Raw genomic sequence first — 19,686 nt, 5'->3', positions numbered from 1 at the left:
AGTTTTCATGGTATAGGTCTTTCACATCCTTGGTTAGATTTATTCCTAGGTATTTTATTCTTTTTGATGCTATTGTGAATGGAATTGCTTTCCCTATTTCTCTATTATTTCATTGTTAGTGTATAGGAAAGTCACAGATTTCTCTGTGTTCATTTTGTGTCCTGAAACTTTGCTGAATTCTGATATTAGTTCTAGTAGTTTTGGAGTGTGGTCTTTAAGGTTTTTTATGCACTGTATCATGTCATCTGCAAATAGTGACAGTTTGACTTCTTCTTTACCAATCTGGATTCCTTGTATTTCTTTGCTTTGTCAAATTGCCATGGCTAGGACCTCCAATACTATGTTGAATAACAGTGGGGAGAGCGGGCATCCCTGTCTTGTTCCTGATCTCAGAAGAAAAGCTTTCAGACTCTCGCTGTTCAGTATGATGTTCGGTGTGGTTTTATCATATATGGCCTTTATTATGTTGAGATACTTGCCCTTTTTGCCCATTTTGTTCAGAGTTTTTATCATGAATGGATGTTGAATTTTGTCGAATGCTTTTTCAGCATCTATGGAGATGATCATGTGGTTTTTATCCTTCTTTTTATGTGGTGGATGATGTTGATGGATTTTCGAAAGTTGTACCATCCTTGCATCCCTGGGATGAATCCCACTTGGTCATGGTGTAAGATCCTTTTGATGTATTTTTGAATTCGGTTTGCTAATATTTTGTTGGGTATTTTTGCATCTACGTTCATCAGGGATATTGGTCTGTAGTTTTCTTTTTTGGTGGGTTCTTTGCCTGGTTTTGGTATTAGGGTGATGTTGGCTTCATAGAGTGAGTTTGGGAGTATTCCCTCCTCTTCTATTTTTTGGAAAACTTAAAGGAGAACGGGTATTATGTCTTCTCTGTATGTCTGATAAAATTCTGAAGTAAATCCATCTGGCCTGGGTGTTTTGTTCTTGGATAGTTTTTTCATTAGCACTTCAATTTCGTTGCTGGTAATTGGTCTGTTTAGATTTTCTGTTTCTTCCTTGGTCAGTCTTGGAAGGTTGTATTTTTCTAGGAAGTTGTCCATTTCTCCTAGGTTTTCCAGCTTGTTAGCATATAGGTTTTCATAGTATTCTCTAATAATTCTTTGTATTCCTGTGGGTTCCGTCTTGATTTTTCCTTTCTTGTTTTTGATTCTGTTCATGTGTGTTGAATCTCTTTTTCTTTTAATAAGTCTGGCTAGAGGCTTATCTATTTTGTTATTTTCTCAATAAACCAGCTCTTGGTTTCATTGATTTTTGCTATTGTTTCATTCTTCTCAATTTTATTTATTCTCTGATATTTATTATGACCCTCCGTCTGCTGACTTTGGGCCTCATTTGCTCTTCTCTTTCCAATTTCGATAATTGTGATATTAGACTATTCATTTGGGATTGTTCTTCCTTCTTTAAGTATGCCTGGATTGCTATATACTTTCCTCTTAAGACTGCTTTTTCTGCGTCCCACAGAAGTTGGGGCTTTGTGTTTTTGTTTTCATTTGTTTCCATATATTGCTGGATCTCCATTTTAATTTGGTCATTGATCCATTGATTATTTAGGAGAATGTTGTTAATCCTCCATGTGTTTGTGACCCTTTTTGCTTTCTTTGTATAGTTTATTTCTAGTTTTATACCTTTGTGGTCTGAGAAGTTGGTTGGTAGGATTTCAATCTTTTTTAATTTACTGAGGCTCTTTTTGTGGCCTAGTATGTGGTCTATTCTGGAGAATGGTCCATGTGCACTTGAGAAGAACGTGTATGCTGTTGCTTTTGGATGTAGAGTTCTATAGATGTCCATTAGGTCCATCTGTTCTAGTGTGTTATTCTGTGCTTCTGTGTCCTTACTTATTTTCTGTCTGGTGTATCTGTCCTTTGCAGTGAGTGGTGTGTTAAAGTCTCCCAAAATGAATGCATTGCATTCTATTTCCTCCTTTAATTCTGTTAGTATTTGTTTCACATATGTTGGTGCTCCTGTATTGGGTGCATATATATTTATAATGGTTATATCCTCTTGTCGGACTGAGCCCTTTATCATTATGTAATGTCCTTCTTTATCTCTTGTTACTTTCTTTGTTTTGAAGTCTATTTTGTCTGATACTAGTATTGCAACACCTGCTTTTTTCTCCCTGTTGTCTGCATGAAATATCTTTTCCATCCTTTGACTTTTAAGCTGTGCATGCCGTTGGGTTTAAGGTGAGTCTCTTGTAAGCAGCATATAGATGGGTCTTGCTTTTTTAATCCATTCTATTACTCTGGTCTTTTGATTGGTGCATTCAGTCCATTTACATTTAGGGTGATTATTGAAAGATATGTACTTATTGCCATTGCAGGCTTTAGATTTGTAGTTACCAAACATTCAAGGTTAGCTTCTTTAGTACCTTACTGTGTAACTTAACTTGCTCATTGAGCTATTATCAACACAGTCTGATGATTATTTCTCTACCTTCTTTTTCTTCTCCTCCATTCTCCATATGTCGGGTGTTTTGTTCTGTGCTCTTTTTAGAAGTGCTCCCATCTAGAGCACTCCCTATAAAATACACTGCAGAGGTGGTTTGTGGGAGGCAAATTCCCTCAAATTTTGCTTGTCTGAAAATTGTTTAATCCCTCCTTCATATTTAAATGATAATAGTGCTGGATACAGTATCCGTGATTCAAGGCCCTTCTGTTTCATTGCATTAAATATATCATGCCATTCTCTTCTGGCCTGTAAGGTTTCTGTTGAGAAGTCTGATGTTAGCCTGATGAGTTTTCCTTTGTAGGTGACCTTTTTTCTCTCTCTTGCTGGCTTAATACTCTGTCTTTGTCCTTGATCTTTGCCATTTTAATTATTATGTGTCTTGGTGTTGTCCTCTTTGGGTCCCTTCTGTTGGGAGTTCTGTGTACATCTGTAGTCTGAGCAACTATTTCCTCCCCCAGTTTGCAGAGTTCTTAGCAATTACTTCTTCAAAGACACTTTCTATCCCTTTTTCTCTCTCTTCATCTTCTGGTACCCCTATAATGTGGATATTGTTCCATTTGTATTGGTCACACAGTTCTCTTAAGATTGTTTCATTCCTAGAGATCCTTTTATCTCTCTCTGAGTCAGCCTCTATGTGTTCCTGTTCTCTGGTTTCTATTCCATCAATGGCCTCTTGCATCTTATCCATTCTGCTTATAAATGCTTCCAGAGATTGTTTCACTTCTGTAATCTCCTTCTGGATGTCATCCCTTAGCTCTTGTATATTTCTCTGCAGCTCTGTCAGCCTGTTTATGATTTTTATTTTGAATTCATTCTAGGAAGACTGGTTAGGTCTATCTCCTTCTCAGCAGTTGACTCTGTGATTTTGGTCTGTCTCTAATTCTGCCTTTTCATGGCGATAGAGATAGTTTGCTGAGCTGGAGCAAGTGACGGCTGGGAAGCCATCCCTTCTTGTTGGTTTGTGGCCTTACTCTCCTGGGATAACAGTGGCCTCTAGCGACTTGTGCTGGGCAGCTGTATGCAGACAGGGCTTTTGATTCTTGCCCGGCACTATGGAGTTTAGCTCGTGTTTGGTGTGGATGTGGCCTGCCTCTGGCTGCTGCTCTGATATGGCGGAGCTGCATCGGAGGGGAAACAGCTGGGAGGCTGTTTATCTCTGTGAGGGGCCTTCGAGTTGCCCTGCTGTCCAGGGAATTAGGGTGCCCAGAGTTCCCCCGGATTCCCAGCTGCTAGGCTAAGTGTCCCAGGATGTCCCAGAATGCTTCTTTCCAGCTGTGGGGTCCCTGTCCCTTTCAAACTTTCAAAAAGCACTCACTTTTCTTTGTCCCATGGGCGCCAGCTGAGGGGACCTGCTCAGAGATCTTACTATCCTGTTTCCCTAGTTTCCAGCACCCCACGCATGCACTGTGTCTGCGTTCTGGTGTGGATCACTAGGGCTGGGTGTTTAGCAGTCCTGGGCTCCCTCTCCCTTCCTGTTCTGACTCCTCTACTCCTGCTGGAAGCTCGGGTGAAGGGCGCTCGGGTCCCACTATGCTGCAGCTTGTATCTTACCCCCTTCACAAGGTGCTGTATTCTCGAAGGTGTGGATGTAGTCTGGCTGCTATCCTGTGTCTTCTGGTCTCTCTTTTAGGAAGAGTTGTATTTGTTGTGTTTTCAAAAATATATGTGGTTTTGGGAGATTTCTGCTGCTCTACTCATGCCACCATCTTGGCTCCACCTGGGGGGTATTCTTTATCACCCTCTTATTGTCTATACAGGAATGTGTTTTTTATATTTTCATCTTTTCCTATCCATTCTGCTATTTCTTGGTTACATAATTTTAACTTTTTCACAGTACACATTTGTGTATTAGTCTTCTACCATCAACCCATCATTGTTCTAGTTTTATATACAGATCTATATATTTTTAAGGGCCATGGTAAGTGTCAGTCCTATGGGAAAGTTTTCTCAGTCATTACGTGGGAATCTTCTAGTATAGGGGTTAACATGCTTTTCCTGTAAGAGACCAGATAGTAAAGACTCAGGCTTTGTGGGCTAAATGGTCTTTACTGAAATTACTCAACCCTGCTACAGTGCAGTGGGAAAGCAGCCACAGAAAATATGTAAACAAGTAACTGTGGCTGTGTTGCAATAAAACTATTTAAAAAACAGGCAGCAGGCCAGTTTTGTTGACCCCTACTCTAGCACATTCTTCAAGGGCTGGGAGGCTTGGAAGAACATGGGGGAGCAGGAATGCCAGGCAGAAACCACCTCCCACACAGACACCCAGGAAGCAGCATAGCAAATACAAGTGCCAAGTACTCAGAGATCTCTCTCAATGTCTAGATTCTGGTCTTTTCTATCCCTAGAAAGTTTTCATAAGTGGTTGGATTCAGGTTTTTTTCTATCTGTTTGCTTTTTTTCTATAGTTTAAAGTATTAGCTTTATATCATGTTTTATTTTACTTATTTTTAGGGACTGATAAATTTTTTTAAATCACATTTTCTCTGCCTATTTTTCATACCCAATACTTTCTTTTGGATGTGAAGGGTGACAATATGGATCCCAAAATATGTCACTGCATAAAGATTATTTAGAGTTAAAGGCACTTGAAAAGCAGCAAATAGAAAAGAAAACAATTTACCTTCCTCCTTTTTTTAAAAGCAGATGAAAATACCAAGTGAAACAAATCCTGAACCACAGAAAACTAACATTCTTATCATCAAGGATATGAAGGTGAGAACAAAAAAAATTTTCCCAGTCAGACCTTGTTAAAATAATTCTTATCTTCCTTTAGCCTCTTCACAGAATTTACTTTTCTACAATAGCCTCTTTGTTCAACCTACTAGAAAAGCATGTAGGTCCCATTTTTCCTTTGCACCTTCATTCCTTATGAAAACTTGGATGCCACATAAAACTTACATATATTTAGATCCTCTTCTCCTGTTAACTCTTATGTCAGCTCAGTTCTCAGAGCCAGCTGAAAATCCCTGAGAGCAGAAGTGAAAATCTGCCTCCCCTTTAGGCCCATATGACTTCTTTCTTTATGTCATTTTCATTTTCTTGGTTATTTTCCTGTCTCTCTTCAAACCTCTCATTAAATTTCCATTAGTCTATTTTCACTTGGGCACTTTAAAATTTATTCTTCATCCCTGAAATAATTTTGACTTTTTCTTCCATTTCTTTCCTGTGTTTCAATCAACTCCTTTTTTATTTATCCTGGTTTCTAACCTACTTTGCATTTCTGACTTAGAGTCGATTTTTATCTTCAAATGACTGAGTGTTCTTGATTCTGCCTGGAGTGTGAACTTACATTTTTATTTAGTTTATCATTATTTTGTAGGGGAGGATTTTCTTCAGTTGGTGGTTGTGACTTGTTCTCTGATTTCCTGCTATATTTCCCTTACTTTACTTTCCTTTGTCCATTTTTATGATATTGAAGTATTCCATCAAAGCCCTATTTTAAAAGGTGCCCCTTTCTGTCCATCTAGCAGAGCCCAGGGATTTAGAAGTATTTTTTGTGTGTGTTCAGTGTGTTTGTTTTGGCATTGGGAAGGGAGCTGTGAGACCTCTGCTGAAGTCCCAACCCCCTTTTTCTTCTTTTCTCCTTCATCTAATTGCTAAAAGGCACTTATTTTTGCTTTTTTCCCCATCCAGAAGCTATACTTCCAGAAGCCTGCCCCAGGGATGCTCACCCTTTAGATCATGTTTTCCCCTTTAAATCGTGTCTCTCTTTAAATATCCCCAGTCTTATATGTCACCTGGCTTCTAAATCACATGTACTTTAAAATCTCTCCTTATACACTACACTCTGATCTGCTTGGACATTTTTCCAGCATTTTAAAATTTAGGCTGGATTTAATCTCTCTAGTGGTGGTTCAAAATCACTGTTAGGCACCTTTGCTAGCCTGTCTTCTGTCTTCTCTGCAGTATTTCTTGGTCTGCTTTCGCTCACCAGAAGCTTTGTGGCAGGATGTAGAGGGGTAGAAGTGTAGGAAATTGAGTACTGGTACTTGTTGATTCTTTTTCTATTTGCTCAGCTCACAGTTAGTTTGAGTGAGCATTGTCTGTCTTCAAGCATGTGTGTTTTCATAGTTGGGAAGTTGTTTCATATTGTTTACAATCTGGGAGGCTGATTACTACATAGTTCTCACTGTTTTCTGCTATCTGGAAATGTTATATGGTATTTTTTTACTCCAGTTGATGTGCCAGAGGGTGGAGAAGGAAAGGGATGCAAATTTTTCAAGTAAAAAATAAATGGCCAGTTTAAGGAGAAAAGCAGGGCTGCAGCTGACGATTGCCTTGACTGTGTTAGTGTCAGTCCCTCCCTGCCTCTGACCCACAGACGAGGGGGTAGATGCAATGAGACATCCAAGACCTGAGAGGACCAGCCAGGGGACTTAACGGCTCAAGACTGGTGCTGAGAGGGCACCTCTCGTATTTATTGATCAAATGCTGTTAACAATAAAATTCTGTATAGGGGACTCAATACACAATCATTAATCAACCCCAGGCCTCTCAACAGTCTCTGATCTCCTGAAGCATAATGAACAACTTCTTACATGGTGAACAGTGCAAGGGCAGTCATATTACAGAAACTTTCTGTTTTGATCACACATCATGAACTATAAACAATCAAGTCAGATGTGATTATTCATTTGATTTTTATACTTGATTTATATGTGAACCCCACAGTTAGTTTAAGAGGAGAAATCCTTTCACATATCTGGGTCAAACTTAGGCTGGAACTTATCTCACTGATTTTCAACACCTAATAATGCACTGCTTAAGGTTTTTTTGAGTGGGAAGGGAAGGATACTTTTTATTAAAGGAAGGTTTATAAAACTGATAAAAAGCATCATATTCAGTGAGACTCTCCAAGCCCTCAAAATTATGAAATGAAAATTACCAAGCGAAAGGGAAAATTTAACCAACTCCTGTGTACCCAGAGCAAGTTTACTTTATATGGATTTTAAAAAGCACCTAAATATTAAATATTGAGTTATTCTCTGTACACCATCCCTGGGTTAAAAAAGAAACAATACAATTAAGAAAAACTGAAAATACCAGTTAATGGTTGAGCTACTAACTCTACTGTCATTAAACACAATTTTCTTTCCATTTCATACAACTCTAAAAGTAAAAACAAAGCCACGATCCATTTGCCTCTAGAAACCACCCTGCAATCTGTGACCTGAACTGCTAATGACATTTAGCAGAAAATTCAAAATCTGGGAATGTTTAATTCTATTGTGACCTAATTTCATTTCCTCATCATGCCACCCACCAATCCTGAACCAATCTGACTTCAAGGATCGAAAGTAGTGGTCAAATGTGATACTAATGAGATTAATTATAAAAATGACTTTACCATTTACATAGTCCTTGGGACAGGAAGGGTAACTGTTAATCTCCTTCTATAGATGTGAAATCACAGAGAACCAAAGATGGCATTAAAAGTCCTAGCCTAAGTTTGTCAAGTATATGGCAATGACAGATGAAATACAAACAGAAAATTCCAAATTGTTGCCATACTTAAAAAAAAAAAGAACAAGTTAAGCATTTCCTTGGACCAGAAGCACAAAGTGGGGATGCAGAGCTGAAATAAAAAATGAAAAAGTGGGACTACATCAAACTAAAAAGCTTCTGCACAGCAAAGGACACCATCAACAGAACAGAAAGGCATCCTACAGTATAGGAGAATATATTTGTAAATGACTTATCAGATAAGGGGTCAATACCAAAAAACAAATAACCAGTTAAAAAATGGGTGGAGGACCTGAACAGGCATTTTTCCAAAGAAGAAATACAAATAGGCAACAGGCACATGAAAACATGCCCCACATTGCTAATCATCAGGGAAATGCAAATCAAAACAATAATGGGATACCACCTCACAGCAGTTAGAATGGCCACCACCCAAATGAAAATAAATAACAAGTGTTGGTGAAGATGTGGAGAAAAGGGAACCCTCCTACACGGTTGGTAGGAATATAAATTGGTGCAGCCACTGGGAAAGAAGTATACTGGAGGTTCCTCAAAAAACTAAAAATAGAAATAACTTTCTACCCACTAACTCAACTTCTAGAAATTTCAAAAGAAACAAAATCCCTGATTTGAAAAGATATACACTCCTATGTTTATCACTGCATTATTTATGTCAGCCAAGATATAGAAGCAATCAAAGTGTCAATCAACAGATGAATGGATAAAGAAGAGGGAGTACATAAACACAATGGAATATTATTCAGCCTTTAAAAAGAGGGGTCCTACCATTTGAAACAACATGTATGGACTTGAGGGTATTAAGCGTGAAATAAGCCAGGTGGAGAAGGACAAATACCACATGATTTCACTTATTTGTGGAATATAAAAACAAAACAAAATGAACAAAATAGCAGTAGATTCATAGACACTGAAAAGTGACTGGTGGTTACCATGGGACAGGGGTGGGAATGGGCAGGTGGGGAGGGCGAAGGGGATAAAGGGACACAAAAATTGTCAATCAAAATATAATTTGGTCACAGGGATACTAGCACAGTATGGAGAATACAGCCAATGATTCTGTAATATTTTCCTATTCGACAGATAGTAACTGTACTAGTGGAGGTGAAGACTTAATAAATAATATGGGTAACTGTTGAACCTCTGTGTTGTATACTTGAAACCAATATAAGATTGTATACAAACAATATTTCAATTAAAAAAAGAGAACAGAGGACAAAAAAGATACAAAGATACAAAAGTGATGATAAAGTATGATAATCAAAAAGCATATACTTCCCTGCCACACACACGAAGGTGGCAGACATAAGCCCAGCTATATTAGCGATCTCAATAATGTAAGCAGATTTAACTCCCCTATTTAAAATAAAAATACCAAGAACCATGTGTTCTGTTTGCAGTGCTCTGATTTCTGCCAAAACCCCTAGTGTATTTGGGCAGCTTGATCCTGAAAAGCAGCTGAGGGTTCAGCGGCTGATGTCTCGAATGCCTGTTGTCCTTACAAATGACTTCCAAGGTGAAGTTGAATGAGAAGGGAGCGATGATGCAGGGCCGGCAGGAAGGGAGCCAGAGGCACCGAGACTATGGACAAAGGTCGGTGTTTATGAAGGCCTGCAACCAGCCCTAAAGGGACAAGAGACAAGAAAGGCAACACCACCTGAACGGCTCAGTAATTCTTCATGGCCATTTAGCCTGTTCTGTTATTACAGCTTCGGACAACGCACCAGACACAATCTTGCATGCTACAGATTAATCAAACTGCCTCAAATTACAGAAAGCTAACTGTGGATGCTAACTTCATGAAGCCCTGGCTGGAGCTACAGAAAGGCTTTCCTTGCTGGTCCAACCTCATCAGTCCTCTGCCGCTCATCCCCAACTTCTAACCGAGAGGGAAGTGATGGGCTGATCTTTAAGGGGACGCTAGCTGTAACAGGTTGGATGCCAGCCTGTCCTCTTCAGGCTAACTAAATCTGTAAGCTCCCACACTGCTACCAATCCTTCAACTACTGAAACATAGAATCAGATTTTTGAGCTGGAGGAATGAGAAACTGGGATCTAGGTAATTAAGCGACTTGTACCCAGTTACACTGGGTGCAGTTTTCATAGTGGCCAAAACCAGACCCACTCCACGGCTCCTCCCTATTACATCACACATCAGGTCTACAAGAAATGAGGACAGAAAGGACAATACATAACTTCATTCTTGTTCCTCACGATTCCTTTGACCTGGTGCCTCAAAATCTTTTGTTCTAAATCTTCTCATTTTGCCAAAGTAATTAGTGGGTATTTGGAGGGCTTGTGAGAGGTTCTCAGTGGAGGCTTAGAACAGTTCCACCTCACAATCTATCATTCCCTTGAAGCCTGGAATCCTGCCCAGGCTGTTTCCTCCTCTATGCAGAAAAGCTCCTGTGAACAACACAGGAGTTTCCTCCATGGGAGAGATGAGTTCAGTCGTTTCAGTCTTGTTTCTAAAAGCAGACATCTTAGCCTCCTTTTCAAGGAAGTAAAACCCACCACTAGGAAGCCACCTGACTGAACACAGCCATGCTCAGTATATGGCAAAGAACCAAATCTTCATGCTAATTGCTCCAGGCAAGGGGAGAGGCTCACATTTTAGAAAACTTTCTTAGAATAACTTTATTTACATATGAAATTAATCAAATGCAAACCACTAGAAAATTCCTAAGCCCTAAATATTTCAATGTGGACCAGGATCAAGAGTCAGAAACCAAGGGTCAAACCAAAAATGGAAAAAGCCTGAGGGAGAGCAGAGAAGGAAGAGGGAAGGAGAGAAATCAAGGGCTGTCCGGACAGCATTCCAAGGCCCTTCCTCTTCCTCTCCTTAGACATACCACTGGTCTGACAGCACTTCCCCTCTGCCCGCCTTCGCAGAAGGAGTGGCGGGCTTCAGGCAGGAAAAGCCGAGGCTCTCAGACAGCACTCTGATTCCATCATTCCTGACCCTTCTTGTCAGCGGTTAGAAAGGTCTTGTGACATAGACTTCATTCTCTTGAAGAGAAAAAATATCTACATAATGTGGCTTTATCTGTGCTTTTCTTCAGTTGAACACTTTCAAGATGTTCAAAAGAAATAAGGACCTAGTCCCTTTAAGGAATAAAGTTATATTGTTCAGCCTGGGTAAATAAATAGGAAACAGCTGGGAACAGACATAATGACTGTGCATCTACTTAAGAAGGAACTTAATAATTTAACCCAACCCTCTCACTGTACAGATAAAGAAACTGGAACTCACAGAGGTTAGGTGACTAGCATCAGGGTCACAGCCCAGTTGGTGACAGACCCAAGACCTGAGTGTCCTTTGTCAGGATGAGCGACTGTCTTACCACACCAGACTTGCCATGAGAGAGAGGATAACAGAGGGTGCACATCCCTCAGGGAAGGAGGAAGCACAGAGACTGTGATCTCTGGGATTCAGAGTGTTCATACCAAATGGGAGAAAGATGACTTCCAGAGGTGACTGACACCTGAACTCTACAAAGCATCTGAGTGTGAAGGGAGAGGTCATGGTAGAAGAAAAAATAAGAGAAAAATATATATTTCTTTCATGAAAATGATTCAGTCTACTTCAGTAGTTAGGGACTGTGTTAAGTGCAGGTTAGCAAGGAAAAGTGAAAAACTGAAGAAAAGCTATTTGAGATAGTGTGCAGGTGTTTGCTGTATTTAAAAGATTTTTCCTTTACATTTCTTGATATTCACTTTAGCAGGAATATATTCTATTACCATCTAAGTGTTTCTTACCTTTGTTCTTAAAAACCTTTATTAAAAACACGTTGGATGTTATAATGCAGATTCCTGGGCTCTCCCCCAGAGTTACTGAATCAGGATCTCTCAGGCTTTCACTAAGAAACCTAAATGTTAAATAAGCTTTCCATGGACACTGACATTGAGGAAGCAATACCATCCATGATCCCATCGTTGCAGAACAAGACAAGCCCTGTCTGTCTCCCGGTCCTCCCGTGGTCCATTTCAGCGTTACAGACACTGTAGGTACAGAGACAGTGAGTGCCCTCGAATCACAAAGGCTGCTCAGAGTCTGGCAGGCCTGCCCTCAGGACTTCTCTCCTCACCTAACAGGGAAGGATGGATGGAATGGCCTGGTCTAAGTAGTAGCTGGTGTAACTTTAAGAGTCTATATTTTTAGGCCAAAAGTGCAAATTAAGTATTGTTTTGTTAATAGAAAATTCCACATTTTTCATCAATGAGTATGCATTTTCTTCAAGGTAAGGAAAAATAGTTAACTTACTAAAAACATGCAAGACAACAGGAGACATAATTACTGACTTCTTGGGCTCTCTGGAATTGCTGCCTCCCTCAATAAGGCCAAACCCAGAGCATTCCAACCCAGTCAGGCTCCCTGACCAAGCAGCAGCTCCTTAGAGTAAAGGAGAGGGCCACAGAAGGCCTGGGAACTGTCCCACTTTGCCTGCACAGCCAACTCATTGGTAGGGACAGGAACTTCTGAGAAGCAGGGCATGTGGCAGGGAAACCAGGTAGGGTGACAAGCCCCTTGAAAGGAGCAATGTGGCAGTGATGTATGTGCCTGGCTCTCTGCCTGGCCCCACTGTCCACACTCTTTAGAGTATGGCAAAGCAGCATATGAATATGCTGTTCTCATAGCCAATATGAAAGTGGGTAGAGGAAGAGAGAATTCAGACCTGAGAACTGTATTAAACTAAGGATCCCTGCTTACTCCCCCAAACAAGTGCACCATGCAGAGCAAAAAGGAATGAAAGAGTCAACATCCTTTTCATGCTCAAATTGGTGAGGAATTCTCAGAAATACATTTTGAGGAGAGATTCAAAATAGAGTAGTAATCACTACCTTTGAGGCTGGATTCCTGAAAGACAGTGAGTAGCACACAACTTCTGATTATCCTGCCTACCTAGGACACAGGTGTTGGCAGAGAGCAAAGAAGGTTGACACACCTGGGGACTTCAGGATGCCAATGCTACTGCCTTCTCAGTTTTCTGGAAAGCAGCACACGTATTACCCTGAGAGCTGAGCAGAAATTCCAGCAAACATCTGCCCACACTGAAGCAGGTCTGCCTCCTGCAGCAATGCTTGGACATCTGGAAGGGCTCAGAGAGTCCCTGCCTGTCCATTCTCTCCTGATAAAAGAACCCTTTACATGAGGTGCTCAAGGCCCTTTGAAGTCTCCAGGAAGACCACCTACCTTCATGCCAAAAGATGAAATAGAGGAAAGAGCAGAATACTGCCAGAAACTGAGCCCCAGCAACTCCAATAAGATGTCTGATTTTACACTAAACTGTATTTCTGCGTGTGCATAACAAAGTATACATAAAAAACACTAGCAAGAATTACTCTAAAATGCCAATGGCTATCCCAAGTGATTTTAATTTTCTTTACACTTTTCTGTACTTCCCAACTTTTCATCATAAAAGTGATATTTTCATAATCCTTTTATAAAATGTTACTTTGAAAGATAATAATGGCTATAACTTGTCCAGAGATGAACATGGCACACAATGGACAGATAAGGCCATTTATGTAGAGCAATGTCTAAAACTAGACAGAAAAAGTGGCGCAGAGATAGAAACTTCACATTCACTTCCTCACAGTGGCTTTATCGTTACCTATCTGTGAACTTCCCAGACCTCTGCCTAACGATTTCTCTCAGAGACGTGCTGGGTGAATGACAGAATTCCCAGCTCTCCTGCCCAGTCTTAGTTCATCTACGTATCAATAGGTGTTCACTGCGGCAGAGCCTCATGGATGGTCTGGGGCTGTCCCCTCCTGTCCGTGCTTGGCATGTGACTGGCCTGGCGCTTGATAGTCACCGAGGACCTGCCGAGGGAGTACCTTTGGGAAGGGGAGCCCGAGCAGCAGTGGGCATGGCTGGAGCACTGCCTGGCGAGCGAGCCCCAGTGCCCGCAGGAAATAAAGGCTTTTCTCCCGATCTGAGCTTTTCCCTTGACTTACTTCAGCTTCAGTGGATTCTTTGGTGACTCATCCCGGGCTGGGAACACCCTCCCCCTGCAGTTATAAGACCTTACAGATTATAAATATATTTTAAAAGTTCTTAACTTTAAATCACAACTTCTATACTATTAAAGCTTTTTGCCTGAGATGCCAAAAAAAAAAAAGGCCCAATGATAAAAGCAAATTTTCATGTGTTAATTTGTTTTCTTCTCTCTTTTGATACACATAGTAACAGGTAGTGAAAAACTAGTCAGGTGGAAGAATTATTTGTAAAATTACTTCTAAACAATTGAGAAGTTGAATATATGTTTTTTATATTATGGAAATGATGTATAAGCAGGTTTCTTAAAATCAAATTTGTAGTGTGCCGCACGTTTTCTTTGGGTGAAATGAGAGAACAAAAAACACAGACAACACAGACAGACAGACAATGGCTGCAGACCTGATATGGCGCAGCACCTTTATTTTTATACTGCCTTTCTCGGACCTCAGCCAAGTGCTATACTCATCTTTCTCTTCTCAGAGCACCTTGTTGATTTTCTTAAAGACTACCCAGTAAGCAGGGGCGGTGTTTTCACACATCCTCAAGGTCTCCCTGTTTTCAGAGTGAGGCCTTCTGGCTCATTTTCGAGGACAAGATATGCTTCAGTGGGCAGATAATGTCCAAGGACTGCACCAGTTGTTCTTAAGCTGGTGCTTTCCCATGCTGTATTCAGACGTGGGGGAAGGTGCTTTCCCATTCCGCATTCAGACATGTGAGAAGGCAAAGGCCATCATCCCCTTCACAAATTACATATGAGTAATATAACTACTTCAGAATTTCCTTCTCTAGAATAGTATACAGGTCCCTTATTAAAGATGCTTCATCTGCTTCACCTTTCCCCACTGAACAGTGTAGGATTCAAATCCATCTAGAGCTGAGGAAATGTTATTGACCAATCCTATTTATCAGGTGATAACAGATAAACTCTGTATATTTTCTTGCTTCTTTTCTACATATTTTTTGCTTCTTCTTTTCTACATATTTTCACCACACAACATATACATAAAACTGTAATCTGATGAAGTTTAACTTGTTTGTCAGGATCCATCCATAATGCTTGATAATATTGTAGGATCTGAAAAATCAAAAGTTAGCATAAGTGCATAAGTACAGCCATCTTAAAGGGTTAAACACCACCCTCTAGCCTAGGAGAAGGAAAACTATTAGAATCTTGAAAAGAAAACAAATTAGTCAGCCAGTGTTAAATGTAGTGACCTTCAGTTAGCTAACCTCAAATCAGTTAATCATGAACACCAGGTGGTGGGCAGCTGCGGCCTTCAGACTGCTAACCTTGGTCGGATAGTCATGCATACCAAGCTTATCTTGCTAAAACACTGTGTAAGAAAATACTGTCTTTTTGAAAATGCTATGCTATAAAAACCTCTGGCTTAGACTATTTGGGGTCCTCGTTGAGACCCGCTGCGTCGGGCTAACTTGGGCCCCAGCTAGCTGGTTCCTGAATAAATTCCTCTTGCTTGTTGCATCAAGAGACGTCTTTCGTGAGTGATTTGGGGCAGCGTCCTCCTCTGGGAGAATCCAACATTTTGGGGGCTCGTCTGGGATCGTGCACTCACCCCGCTTCACTCCCGAAGCCGTTCTTGGAGGAAGAGGTAAGGTTAGTGGTGCCTTGAGTTGTCTGTGTTCTGTTTTCTGTTTTTCAGTGAGACCGGTCAGAATTCTGAAAGGGTACCCTCTGTCTGGCAGTCGTCCCGATCCCGTAAAGGGGTCGAGACTGCGGTCGGTAGACGTACTTGGAGCACAGTAGGCTGCAACCCTGGGGGATGCCTCGGGGAGAGTGGAGGGCCAGGGACGCCTGGTGGCCTCTCGTCTGTTTTTCCGGCAAAGTGAACCTGATGAGATAGGGTTGATTTTTGGGCGCCGGGAATATCAACCCTCTGATTCCTTTCGGTTTCTGTTTGAAAATCTGAGAAAAACAAAAAGCGGCCGCTGTGTGTCTAATGTGTGTGTGTCTTTGTTCTCTGTGTCTTTTACGTGCCTGATTATTGTTTTACTGACAATGGGACAGACAGTGATGACCCCCCTTAGCCTGACGTTAGATTATTGGACGGAAGTCAGAGCGAGAGTGCATAACTTGTCAGTAGAAGTAAAAAAGGGACCATGGCAGACTTTCTGTACCTCCGAATGGCCCACCTTCAATGTTGGGTGGCCCTCGGAGGGGACTTTTGATCTCCCCACTTTATTAGCAGTAAAAGCCATTGTCTTCCAGGATTCGCCTCAAGGACACCCGGATCAGCAACCCTATATCGTGGTCTGGCAAGAGTTGGTGGAAAATCCACCGCCCTGGGTGAAGCCCTGGGTGCAGAAGAAAACGGGCCCTCGAGTTTTAGCTGTCCAGACCCAACCCCAGAGCAAGGGAAAAGAAACTATTAAAGTTTACCCTGACACTCAAGATTTGCTTATGGTTGATGATCCCCCTCCTTATCCTCCTGCCCCTATGGCACCCCCGGCCCCAGCACTGCCGGCACTGGCACCCCCGGCCCCCTCAGTCCCTGATGCCGAGGCAGTAGGGCCGGCTCCAGGACCTGCCCAGGGAACTCGGCGCCGCCGAGGGGCCACCCTGGACCCACCGGGTATTTTTCCTCTCCGGTCTTATGGAGTTCCCATCCTTGGGGAAGAGGGGGAGCCGCCCTTCCAACCTTTGCAATATTGGCCATTCTCCTCTGCTGATTTATACAATTGGAAAGCTAACCACCCTCCTTTTTCAGAGGAACTGCAGAGACTAATGGGACTGATAGAGTCCCTGATGTTCTCTCACCAACCCACTTGGGATGATTGTCAGCAGCTCTTACAGGTACTCTTCACCCCAGAAGAAAGAGAAAGGATCCTTCTAGAGGCACGGAGAAACGTGCCTGGAACTGACGGACGACCATCGCAACTCCCTCATGACATAGAGAGGGGGTTCCTGCTGACCAGACCCAATTGGGACTTTAATTCTCCAGAAGGTAGGGAGCGACTAACCATCTATCGCCAGGCTCTGGTGGCAGGTCTTCGTGGAGCCGCAAGGCACCCCACCAATTTGGCCAAGGTAAGAGAGGTTAGTCAGGGAGCCACTGGGGCACCCGCAGTGTTCTTAGAACGCTTGATAGAAGCTTTCAGGCGGTATACTCCTTTTGACCCCACTTCTGAGGAGCACAGTGCTTCAGTGGCTCTTGCCTTTATCGGGCAATCAGCACCTGATATTAGGAAAAAGCTTCAGAGACTAGAAGGCTTACAGGATTTGTCACTGAGGGATTTAGTGAAAGAAGCTGAGAAAGTTTATCATAAGAGAGAGACTGAGGAAGAGAAGGAACTAAGGAAGGAAAAGGAAAGAGAAAGTAAAGAGGAAAAGAGGGACAGGAAGCATGAGAGAAATTTAACAAAGATCTCAGCCGCAGTAGTAGAAAATAAGGGACGCCCGCCCTCTAGTGGTAGAACTAGTAAGGCAGGGCCCCTGGGCAACCGGCCTCCTTTGGATAAAGATCAATGTGCATACTGCAAAGGAAAGGGGCATTGGGTGAAAGAATGCCCTAAGAAGCCACCGCGGGGACCTCCAAAGAAAGCGTTGTCTCTGCTGGAGGATGAGGATTAGGGAAGACGGGGCTCGGAGCCCCTCCCCGAGCCTAGGGTAACCCTGAAGGTGGAGGGGCAACCCGTTGAGTTTCTGGTGGATACCGGTGCTCAACATTCTGTACTGACCCAAGCTAGAGGCCCTCTTTCTGGCAAAAAGTCTTGGGTGTTCGGGGCCACGGGCCAGAAACAATATGCATGGACTACCCAAAGAACAGTGGACTTAGGAGTGGGACAAGTAAACCACCCATTCCTTGTCATACCGGAATGCCCCACACCCCTGTTAGGAAGAGACATCCTGACCAAAGTCGGGGCCCAAATATCCTTTCAGGCTGAAGATGCCCGAGTGACAGATCGAGAGAAAAAACCTTTGGGCCTAAGTATTCTGTCCATAAGATTGGAGGATGAGTACCGCCTTTTTAAGGAACCGGAACCCTCCCTAGTTAGTCGGAGGTGGCTCAACCAGTTTCCAGGGGCCTGGGCGGAGACAGCGGGTATGGGGCTTGCCGTAAACCAGCCCCCGGTGGTCATAGAGTTGAAAGCCTCAGCTTTACCAGTGACTGTGAGACAATATCCAATGAGTAAAGAAGCCAGAGATGGAATTAGGCCCCATATCCAGAGGCTCATAGAGAAGGGGATATTAGTAAAATGTAAATCCCCATGGAACACTCCCTTGCTGCCTGTAAAGAGAGAGGGAACAGGAGATTATCGACCAGTGCAAGATTTAAGAGAAGTTAATAAGAGGATACAGGACATTCATCCCACTGTGCCAAACCCTTATAACCTGCTAAGCTCTCTGACCCCGGAAAACACCTGGTATACAGTCTTAGATTTAAAAGACGACTTCTTTTGTTTATGCCTGCACCAGAATAGCCAACCGCTGTTTGCTTTTGAGTGGAAAGACCCCTCCACAGGAACTACTGGACAATTGACCTGGACTCGCTTCCCACAAGGATTCAAGAATTCGCCCACCCTCTTCAATGAGGCTTTACATCAGGACTTGGCCTTTTACCGAGCCTCCAACCCACAGGTAACTTTGTTACAATATGTCGATGACTTGTTGATAGCAGACCCTACTCGGAAAGCCTGCCAAGAGGCCACTGGAGCCCTTTTGACTGAACTTGCTAAATTGGGGTATAGGGCATCTGCCAAAAAGGCACAGATCTGCCAACAACAAGTGACTTATTTGGGATATTCCCTGAGAGAGGGGAAAAGGTGGCTTACTGAAGCCCGAAAGCAGACTGTGACGCAGATCCCGGTTCCTACTACTTCGCGCCAAGTTCGCGAGTTTCTGGGGACGGCAGGGTTTTGTAGACTATGGATACCCAGATATGCCACCTTAGCCGCCCCCTTGTATCCCCTAACCAAAGGGGCAGCCCCGTTTGTTTGGGGACCTGAACAACAGCAGGCCTTTGATGATATCAAAAAGGCCCTCCTGTCAGCACCCGCTCTGGCCTTGCCAGATGTGACTAAGCCGTTTGTCCTTTTTGTGGATGAATGAAGCGGAGTGGCTAGAGGAGTGTTGACCCAACAATGGGGACCTTGGAAGAGACCTGTCACCTACTTGTCAAAAAAATTGGACCCAGTGAGTAGCGGATGGCCTGCCTGTTTGAGAGTAGTGGCGGCCGTGGCCCTCTTGGTTAAAGATTCTGACAAACTGACACTGGGACAAAAACTCACTGTGGTTGCTCCACATGCGTTAGAGAGTGTAATCCGACAACCACCCGAGAGATGGATGTCGAATGCCAGAATGACTCACTACCAAACCTTACTCCTGAATCGTGATCATGTGGAGTTTGCCCCCCCTGCCATCCTAAACCCGGCCACTCTGCTCCCCGATTCAGGGAAGGAAGTGCTTCATACCTGCCAGGAAATCCTGGCCGAGGAGACAGGGACCCACCGGGACTTACAAGATCAGCCCTTAGGAGGACCGGGACTCCTGACTTGGTATACAGACGGGAGCAGTTACATCATGTATGGTAAGAGAATGGCTGGAGCTGCAGTAGTGGATGATGACCGGATCGTGTGGGCCAGCGGACTCCCAACGGGCACTTCTGCACAGCGAGCAGAACTCATCGCCCTGACTCAGGCTCTAAGGATGGCAGAAGGTAAGAGACTTAATGTCTACACTGACAGCCGATACGCTTTTGCCACCGCTCACA

At 42.8% G+C, this 19,686-nt stretch overlaps 1 protein-coding gene across 16 annotated transcripts in view; it reads left to right on the top strand.

The window, feature by feature from the left end:
• LOC118972175 (uncharacterized) overlaps positions 1-19,686 on the top strand; it is a 65,228-nt gene that overhangs the window by 41,847 nt on the left and 3,695 nt on the right. For 13 of the 16 annotated variants that reach the window (XM_073219419.1, XM_073219428.1, XM_073219426.1 and 10 more), the window contains 2 exons: positions 15,446-15,567; positions 16,185-18,137. In XM_073219419.1, coding sequence (XP_073075520.1) covers positions 16,377-17,546 — 1,170 coding nt within the window. In that variant the 5' untranslated portion in view covers positions 15,446-15,567; positions 16,185-16,376 and the 3' untranslated portion in view covers positions 17,547-18,137. Of the gene's footprint in view, positions 1-15,038; positions 15,568-15,618; positions 18,138-18,392; positions 18,555-19,368; positions 19,633-19,686 lie in introns of those variants that run through there. The other 3 variants (XM_073219415.1, XM_073219414.1, XM_073219413.1) reach the window with 2 other exon arrangements.

This window comes from Manis javanica, chromosome 13, assembly GCF_040802235.1.
Source record: "Manis javanica isolate MJ-LG chromosome 13, MJ_LKY, whole genome shotgun sequence".
NCBI classification, from domain to species: Eukaryota; Metazoa; Chordata; class Mammalia; order Pholidota; family Manidae; genus Manis; species Manis javanica.
Note: the sequence above shows the minus strand (reverse complement) of the source record. Positions and strands in the feature narration are given on the sequence as shown.